We start from the raw sequence: 10,125 nt of genomic DNA, 5'->3' as shown, positions 1-10,125 counted from the left end.
TTTAAAGAATCTTTATGTACACAAAATGCCTCACTGTATTTTTTCATGTTTTCTTTGTTTTGTTGTCTGTCTGTTGCTACATTACCTCTAACTTGTCAGCATATTTGGGATCTTGAAAAGCGCTGTATAAATGTAATGTATTAATATTATTATTATTTTATCATTAACACTTATAAAAACACTCTTTTACACTACATGGCCAATGGATTGTGTTGGAACATTTCTATCAGGATTTAATGGCATTAAAACACAAGAATATTGGCGAGGTCCAGTTAGCGAGGTCGAGTGCCAACACTAATGCATTTCCACTGTTCCACATCCTAACGCCAGTGGGGTTTAATACCCCTCTAATTGACATTTGGTATTGCACACGGTGGCTCTAGACTCACCTGTAACTGCTGCAGAGCATCTATTTTCATTTTATGCTTTTATAAGGGGTGATACAAGCTGCGTGTGGACAACTGAACCTATGTATCCCTAATTGGTGCACCTTAAAGTATGGCGTCTTCCCTACTTGTAGCACTTTGTGTGGTCCACATTTGGTTGTTTTGTCATGGCAACATAATTATGCTGACTCAGCTGGAGCTTTGTATTCATTATTTATATTGATCAGAACTCTATAAACTAATCGACAACTGCTTAAATCTGAGTCTTGTCAACAATTGTCAGTGTTTTACTTCTAAAAGAGTGTTGGCCAGCCCTTGAAACAGCAGGGAGAAGTAGGAGACTCCAGTATGACAAAGAGTCACTATAGAAAACCATGATTTCTCAAGAAGCTGTTATGGTTTGTTTGAGCAAACATTAAATTCTACTCCTGCCATAATAAAATGATGCTTAGATCGAATATAAACAGCTCCCAAAGTTAAACCAGATGTGGCATGCCATCAGGAGTGCCTCTCTCTGGGCTGGGGGGGAAAAAACAAGTGAGCTATTTCATACAGGAAAGTGAGTCAGTGGCCATCTCATCTCTCACCTCACCAAAAGACCTCTACAGCACCATCCTAGGACAAGCTCAAGGGCGTAACATAAACGTCACTGGATTCCATTTGGTCAGGGCCGAATGTCTGCAACTGCTTATGCCCAAACCTCAGGGTAAGTCCTGGGCTTTCTGTGGTTTGCCTTTGTTGATGCTGAAAACTGTAAAGGATGCATTAACTCACCACTGTGGCTTTCAGGCTGCAGCGGACTGCACTGGATTATTTCATCAAAACATTTCATTAGGACTCTTATATCCAAATGTTATGCTGATATTTGTGCCAATAAGTAGCATATGCAAAATGCATAATCACATGAAAAGCTGTCTTTTGAGCTTAAGGGCATATCCACAACATGTCCAAAGGATTTTTCATACCCGGTATAATTAGTGAATCCACCAACTTTAAAATGCACCCATTCTGGACACAGACATTTAATAGTGATTAGGGGGGGAGAGAAAAAAAAAAAAAAAGAAGAGGTACTGGGCTATGAACCAGTAGAATGGTGTACTTGAACGATGGAGCTCCATTCAATATTTTTTGGTGAGTTTTAGTGGCATACATGATCCAAAACTACTCACCCAACATCAGGGTGCGACCTCATAACCTCAGCCCAAGGAACAGAACATCCCTAATAATATGCTCCTACATGTTGGATGAGTACAAATATTTGGGCATAAACCTTATCAGGTTTCATAAAAACTGAAATTAACAAGCAAATCAAGAAATCTGGGTTTTAATTAGAGATAAAATGTAAGTATAAAAATACAAAAATATGTTGATACATTAAGAAAATTCACAGTAGATACACAAGTACTGTTTAAAAAAAAAAAAAAAAAAATGTAAAAAAAAGTATTTACAGTCATACATATCCACGCTATGACATAACTGAACTTGGATTGTTCAACAAATGCTAACATTTATTCACAAAATAATATAACTAATAACAAAAAACAAACAAAAATTAAAATAATAACAAAAAACAATTTATATATATATTTCTTCTAAGATCACAAAGTAACATTTAACAGGTCTGACTCTTAAATGGCAGCTCTGAGTGTTTCTCTGTTACCAAACTAGTGTACTGGAGTGTGACAATGACAAAAATATTAAAAGGCAGAAACAGTAGAATGTGCTTAACATTCTGGACCAACACAGCCTCCTCATAAAAACTACTTGTATTAGAGTGTAACTGGTAATTTCATTGCTCAATGGGTGGCTCAGTTGGCATTCCAGGCCAATGTAGTGTTTGTTGTATGCACATTAAGCAGCAAAGTCTGGGGCTTGAAATGTCTTGTACTGTGGCTGCAAAATCCCTCATCTCCAAACACAAGAGAGCGGAACTCACACTCCACACGCACTGCACTTTTGGCTTTACCTGTTTTTGTAAATAGCCTCCAGAGTAAGTAAGAATGCAGCCTCTACTGCCACATGGCTTACAGAAAGCAGCACACTTTAGGGAGAGAAGAGTTCAAGGGTTCTCTGAGGTTTCTCTAAGGTATTGAGATTTATGGGCCTGATCTGTTGTTCTAATAAACACTTTGCTTTTCCAACCTTAATGTGTACAGCATAACTTACCTGTCCATTAAGTGCCAACAAAAGTGTTTTTTTTTGTTTTTGTTTTTTTTTCATAGCCACAGTTGCTAGGTTGAGCAAGTTCTACAGAATTTTCATGTAAAAATCAAGTCTTGTGAGTCCAGACCTGAGCTCGTAATGAGAACAAAATGTCTCGACATGGTCACTTCTGTGATATTCTGTCCACACCCATGAGATTGGCAAATATCTCATTCAGCCAAATGAAGGCATGTGTTTCAATTTGGAACATTGCGCTGTTTAACAGTGTTGTTAACGCTAATTGACATTAGGCTGGTTGGAAACAACGTAACCTTTTAAAACATAATTTATAATGCCATTTACTTAACGATATATTTACTATTGTGTGCTGTTAGTTTTCATTAGGTTAATTCAGCAACACATTTGTGCATGGAGCATATAAAAGTCCATCAAAAGTGGTTCAGTCTTTAAATCTCAGACAACAAACAAGCATCTGAGCATTTTCTAAAACGATATACTGTATAAATCAGACAGGCTGGAACAGGAATTTTGAGTTTAAGTTGAGTGTCATTTTTCATAAACCTGTATTGTACTATTTTCTGTACATGACAACAGAACAATAAATATCTCTTTGAAGGCAGCTGATCTGGAAATAGGCAATACAAATGAAAAGAACTATAAATAAAACAAACTTTTTTTTGGAGAATTGCTTTCTCCAATAAATAATAGCAGTAATGTATTTACAATATGCACATTGTCAGGTCCAAATCTAACAACAGTTTATCACTTTAGTTAGTCAATAAAATACCATACCAGATAGTGAGAAAGGCACACGTTTCCTTTGTAATATGTACTGCATGCATCTACATATATGAGTGGTTCTCCTAGAGCAGAGGACTCGTAGTTAAGACTCGCTCACATGAATTGTGTTGTCAGTGGATGTTGGAGGAAAGCAAAGTTAATGCAAAGTCAACGTCTCTGAAAAAGTGAGTTTTCCTCATGGCCTTCTGTACCTGTAAGACAAGAAAAAGCAAAGTTGTAAGTAAAATATGGGTAACCAGTGCACTGCTGCATCTTCACTAAACTAGAACAATTCAGGAAAGGAAAGGAAAGTTAGCCCTTGTCCAAACTAAATTGGCACAGAACACTTGGAGCTAAATCTGGAACAGACTGGATAAGTCTGAAGTTTGGACTCCATTAGGGAAGTAACAGAATGCCACAATCTGTATCTGTATCCGTTCAGAGCCCAAAATAGGCCTATCTTTATTTAGATTTAAACCGGAAATTGGCATGCTTTACTAAATTTAATGTTTTAGTTTTGAGTCCATGACTGGAATATGATGTCCCGTACAGTGTGTTTGTTCCAATGCACGGGGTCCTGACCTTGCTGGGCAGTGACTGAAGGAAATTAACAAGACATTTTTTTGACAAACTAATATCATTAGTAGAATGGTGAAAAATCACATATTTCAGCATGTAGTGTGCTCCATCAAACAAAAACACTTATCAACCATAATATTGATAAGATACAAATATAGCATCCAAGCTGGTTTCTATATAACCTTGAGAGAGTATAACTTTTCTGTTCATTCAGTCACATCACTCTACTTTTTTTTTGATAGATATCTGCTCTATGGCATTGTAACCACTTATCCAGTTCAGGGTTGCAGTGGGTCCGGAGTCTACCCGGAATCACTGGGTGCAAGGCGGGAACAAACCCTGGAGGGGGTGCCAGTCCTTCGTAGGGCGACACACACACACATTCTTGGAATTTCATCGTCTTTGTGATATTTGTATGGCATGTGGGATACTCTGTTAATGTTTAGGAAAGCAATATGACCCAGTCCTTACTTCTGCAATGGCCAAAATGGCGCACTCCTATGGAGCGGCCAAAGAAGCAGGTGGCCCTGCGCAAATGGCAGGCGCTGATGTAGGTTTTGTTATCATTGCCGCAGATGGTCTGGTCAGGGGGCGGGGGAATAGGGCAGGGAGCTGTGCGGCACATTACGCAGTGGGCACTGTTGGTCTGGTCTATCACACAGGTGTGGGTGCCAGGGCATACCACGTTGGAGCACGACTCTGAAAAAGAATTTAAGACCGAAGCTCAGTTTATTACAAACAAAAGCACTTGTTTTTTACATCATAAACCCCTCACAGCTTAAGTAAGGTGACTATATGTAGGCCTACACTATGAATTTAAACTCAGAACTAGAAGACTTACATTTTTGTTTCATAGTAGTAAATAAAGATTGCACAACACCACATTTTTGCCAATAATATATTGAAACCTTGAGTACTGGGCAATATTAGTACCGATCTGTCATTTCGTTTTTTGCTAAATGTAAGGCTCTTTAGTTGGTATAACAGACAGTAATGTTCTATTCCTAACTCAGGCATCCACCTAACTCTATAGCCGTAGATCATTGAGCAACAATCCTTAAGTCATGCTATATTTGCCTATATCTGTATATGAGATTAAAAATCACAAGCCGTTCTGGATAACAAAACTGAGCATATGATTAATAAAGGAGTACTGGCTGATCTCTCAAATGAGCAATAAATATGACAAGTCAGTAGCTTTAATGTGTGACTGATAAGGTATGGCTCACTTTTGCACTCTCCTTGGTACATGATCTCCAGGTCAGGCTGACCTCTGCAGCGAGCCATCAGAAGGGCACATTCGTCTTTGTAAGAGGTCCCATCACTCCCACAGACGGCATGCTTGCTGGAGACATTGGAGCAGTCTGGGGAGCACACACACTGAGGGCGTTTGGCTTTCATCTTACACACCTTCCCTGGGCCACACTGCACCCCTTCACACGTCTCTATGAAAACAAAGGTAAGCATGTTTCATATGACAGAATACTGAAAAGTGTCAAACAGCTTTGGCAACGTAGTATATTTATTAACATTATTTATATGCATATTTGTCCCAAACTGCAAAGATCTAGTTCCACACTTCCAATTCAGGCTTGGAAGTTTTCTGAGCTTCATTTTCTGCTTTTCACAATCCCAAGTAATATGAACAATCTTCAAATCTGGGCTCAATTTGGTTTAAATAAGAAAAGAATAACTTACATATTGGCAGTTTAGAAAATTCAGCAAATCAATAGTGAGCCTTGACTTCTGGTTTAGTTTAGCAATAGAAAAAGCCTTGTCACAACTCAGAATCTCCATCACATTTACAATATGAATGTTTACATATGCCAAGCCCATGAAAGCACCTCTCCTCTGTCCGGTCTGCTGAAAAAGCTCTTTAATATCCTGTTTTCTGAGAAGTCTGTCCTACAAGAATTAAATAACTCCCAGCATGAGCATGGAATTCTTGTCTCCTCTAGAAATCTCAGCAACCCTTTATGTTTAAGTTATTTTAAAGTTGAAATTGACAATTTGGGTGCTCCCATGACCTGATCTGTAAGTAAGTGTACAGATAAGCTGGACCTTCAGGAATGCTCTCAAGCCCCTCTTCACCAGGAATACATCATGGATGGTCACTGCTGAGCAAGGTTCAGCATTTCATACAGCTTAATGGTAATAGAACAGTATTCTGGAACTAATAATAAAAGAAACTTTCTCTTTTCTCCCTTCCTTTTCTTGCTCTCCTTTTTTTCTCTCAAAGTATCTAATGACTCTGGTTGTGTTCTAAGCTTATGAGGACCAGACTTCTCCAGCATGTGGCAGCCATTTCTCTCTGCGGTAAGTTGGAATTCAGTCATTTCTGCGGGAGGAAGGCAAAACAAGCCTGCTTTCCAATAAGCACTCGGAAAGAGTGAGGAGAGAGAAGGGCAAAAAAAAAAAAGAAGAGAACCGCTATTGTATCGAGCACATTCCATTTTACTCATGTGCAGTGAAAATACAGCTGGTCTTCTCCAGAAATGTTCAAATAGTTAACTAATTCCCTACTGTCCATCACACTGATGTATTTAAATGTAATACCGTTATCACATTTACTGTTAGATTATCACTTGTTCATCTCTGGGACAGGTAATATGCACTGGCATGTTATGAGTGATATATACAGAGCAGTCTTGAGATTTTCATTTCAGATGTTTGCCCAGGAAAGGTTTACCACTGATCCTGGAGTCTGGGCAATAAATGAAGAGACATGTCTGTCTACATTCTTGATATGTCTGTGTGTGTGTGTGTATGTGTGTGTGTGTGTATGCATTCTATATCCTTCCTGCATACCTGACCAAGACGTTCAATGCTGGATCATATTCTGAACAGCTGGATAGGGTTACACAAACATCTGGCTTAAATCCATACCAAGCGTTTCAAATTTAAGGAGGAACTAAATTTAAAGGGCCCAGTCATCAACCCCAGATTCACTGCTCTGAGCACCAAGCAACATCTGCCTCACTTCCCCTTGAAAACGCCTTCCTATTCCTCACATCTTTCTAACAGGACCTGGTTCTACTCCGACCATTAATTAGTGTTAGATATCTTACAGATCACTTGCTGTTCTGCACTTTCATTTTTATTCATCACTGATGGTCGTAAAACAAATCTGTTGTGTTATTGCTTGGCACACACTAGTGAGCAAGGTGTTCTCCCTTAACTCAAGCCTCAAAAAATTGGATGAGACTTTTGATCATAGAAAAGATTTAAAAATATATTCAGATGCTTAAAAACAGATGAGGTGGTCAGCATTCATGATTGTTTCATTTAACACCATTGAATGCTTCACCTTGTGGATCAGTAAGAAGGACCAATTGTGTCCAAAACACTTTAATGTGCATTTGATGGTGAACTGTAAACACTTTCAGACTGTTCTGATGTCAAATGGTAAATATGCCTGGAAACAAGTTTTATTTTCACTACAGTGGTGATTATAGGAACAAAGGGGCTTTTATTTGCTACCCGAAATGACCATTGAACTGACATGTCTTCTGAGTGTTTATATTTAAGGTGTATTATGGTCAAATAGTGGTACATTTCCTTGAGTACCGTGTTGCCTTATAACAGCTTGCATGTATGACAAGAACTATATATTAAAACTTCATAGAAAAGTGTATCAGACATTAGGCAATGAATCTGTTACAAATTTCATGCCATTACTTTCTATGAGAAAGCTTTTAAAAGCATTAAACCCTTCACACATGTTATGAATCACCACCATTGAACAGTTCTATAGAACGAGGCATTAAACTACTCTAAATAAGTGTTTTAAATCTTGACGATGCCATGGAATCTTTTTTTTACAGTTATGCATTAAATTATTTACTATATGAGGGCCTACCTTTGCAGGGTTTGCAGGAGACAATGCCCAGGATGCCCAAGATACTGACTTCGTTGATGGGAAGGCTGGTGTTGGACCAAGCTGTATCCAAACGGCCACCAGCACAACACTCCTCCCTGCTCACTCCACGCATGAGCACCATATCACAGCGCTGCTCTTGACCCTGCTGCAGCCAGCACATGCCCGCTGCATAAACGCAAGCACATGCATTTACAGAAATACACACCATTACTTTATTGGTTTAGTTTATAAAATGCAACCCTTGGCATAATTCTTAATATGTGAATGATAAATAACAATTGATTCCAGTGAAACTTATTACTGTAGATCTGACAAATGTTACAAACCAATAGTAGTTGACACATCTTTTATACCCTGGAGGTGTGGAATGCTTAAGGGGTACTCAGTGTTTTATTCATTTCACTGCATTTATAGCCTTCTAGATCTTGTCATCATATTTCTCCACAGTCCCAATCCAGAGATATCCATTCTGAATGTCATCGTAACAAATGTTTAAATATTGGAAGATATACATGAAAATTCAGTACTGAGTCGAAGCCAATCAGTTGACTTTAAGCCATAAAACACAAGCACAGCAATACATAAATGTGTTACATTTAAAGTGTTTTTAAAAGAAATATACCTAATCATCTGCCCACCATCTTGTATCACAGTCTTGCACTAAGTTTATTACAGGCTGAATTAAAGAACATGGCTTCATAAATACAGCTTATTAACCTTTACCTGTCATTCACCTGCTGGTTGGTATAGTACAATGGTTAAAACCACTGTCCCCACAAGCACAGCAGAGCATGGTTCTATTACCAGCTCAGACTGGAACACAACACTATACAAATAAGAACCCTTGGGCAAGACTCTCCTTAAAATGTAGAAGACTAGAGGCCCAATTACAATATAGGTGCACTTTGTAGTGCAAATACAAACCAATCCTTTTCCTCTGCATATGATGTGAGCCTCCTTTCACACTGCTCTTCAATGAGCATGCATTACTGGAGTGATGGATCATTCTCAGCTGGTATGAGTCGATCAGACACAGACACGGAGTTACACCTCTGGTTCACTGCTGTGCTGAGAATGATTCACCACCCAAATAATACATTCACATGACCACTGAAGGACAGGGTGAAAGGGGGTTAATAAGTATGCAGAGTAACAGATGGACTAAAGTCTGTAGATGTAGGACTACGGAGTACACCTACCTCTGTGAGAAAATGTCAGAAAATTAATAATGAATTTAGGGGGGAAAAAAAGAGTTTAATTTTATGGCTGATCAGGGCATTGCTGGCTCTGTTCCAAGACTGTTTTCCAGCATGAAGTCTGCAATGTGTGCACATCTCATCAGCTGAAGTTGGATTAAACACTCGAGTTCACTGAGTTCGACATTTTCTCTCATCATTTTACGGTCTTTGAGGTTTTATAGCAGTTAAACAATTACGCTTCTCTCGCCTTCTCTTATGTTTAAAATTGTCACATAAAAAAACACAAACTTTTGAAATAATGAATCTCGATTTTTTTTCACACTGTCTAACGTTTGATGGCATCTTTTTTTTTTTAAAATAGTAACATATATCTCGAAAAATATAGTATAAAAAAGATAATATAATTTTATAAAAATAATTAATCACTTTTGGAATGCCATTAACGGTCGATATTTTGACACAACAATAGCCTAACGAATGGTCTAATAAATGTCTCAAAACTATAAATATGAAATATAACTATTTAAATTTACAATGACGTTATATTTTGAGGTACTTTTTGAAGTACGCTTTTGAAAAAACAGGGAGAGGTTTTCCGCCTTTAACTGTGCATTGCGAAGGAAAGCAAAGGCCGTCCCAAATTCATTCACAGACAGAAAAGTGTGTCAAACTTACCGTTGGTTTGGTGTTTTCCAAAATTTTCACAAAACAAAATGAGCATCACGCTGAGGAGAGCGGAGAGGAGACTCATGTTGAAGGAGTTTTACACAGACAGATGTTCAAATTGATACGTTTCCCTCACAGGTATTAAGAGCAGTGGTCGTTTCAGCTGTAGCCGTTTGTCGAAGCTGCTCTGGTTTCAGTGAATGGGTTTGTGGTGAGTGGCGTGGGTCCGCCTCAGTTATAAATATTCAGCTCCGAGGGAGTTCTGCTGCTGAGGGCTGGGCTTGAGTTTCAGCTTTTCCAACTGTTTAACTGTGTCACTTCTCGGATATGAGGTTAAAAAACTCCCACACCTAATCTCATTCACACTGAGAGGAAATGGCTTTTAAACAGGGTGTTCACCTCCTTTCACATTTGGGCACAATTTACCCATGTATTTATGCGCTTGATTTCTACGTTGAATTTCTGTAAACAT

General features: G+C 38.5%; 1 protein-coding gene across 1 annotated transcript; it reads right to left on the bottom strand.

Moving 5' to 3' along the window:
• Nucleotides 1-1,756: 1,756 nt before the first annotated feature.
• fstl3 (follistatin-like 3 (secreted glycoprotein)) lies at nt 1,757-9,845 on the bottom strand. The gene is made up of 5 exons (XM_066648213.1): nt 9,663-9,845; nt 7,768-7,953; nt 5,138-5,353; nt 4,380-4,607; nt 1,757-3,541 (listed from the first exon to the last, which is right to left on the bottom strand). Exons 1-5 carry the CDS (start codon nt 9,736-9,738, stop codon nt 3,498-3,500), a joined length of 750 nt encoding a protein of 249 aa, XP_066504310.1. The 5' UTR covers nt 9,739-9,845; the 3' UTR covers nt 1,757-3,497.
• Nucleotides 9,846-10,125: the final 280 nt, after the last annotated feature.

Source organism: Hoplias malabaricus, chromosome 16 (genome assembly GCF_029633855.1).
Source record: "Hoplias malabaricus isolate fHopMal1 chromosome 16, fHopMal1.hap1, whole genome shotgun sequence".
Taxonomy (NCBI): Eukaryota; Metazoa; Chordata; class Actinopteri; order Characiformes; family Erythrinidae; genus Hoplias; species Hoplias malabaricus.
The sequence above is the reverse complement of the archived record's forward strand: the minus strand, read 5'-3'. Positions and strand labels throughout refer to the sequence as shown.

Excerpts from the sequence above, each read along its gene's own strand:
- fstl3 (XM_066648213.1), bottom strand. The coding sequence starts at position 9,738 with ATGAGTCTCCTCTCCGCTCTCCTCAGCGTGATGCTCATTTTGTTTTGT. Across the intron at positions 5,354-7,767 it reads CTCCTGCAAACCCTGCAAAG|AGACGTGTGAAGGGGTGCAG; the intron begins GTAGGCCCTCAT and ends TTGTTTTCATAG. Across the intron at positions 3,542-4,379 it reads CCATTTTGGCCATTGCAGAA|GTACAGAAGGCCATGAGGAA; the intron begins GTAAGGACTGGG and ends CTTGTCTTACAG.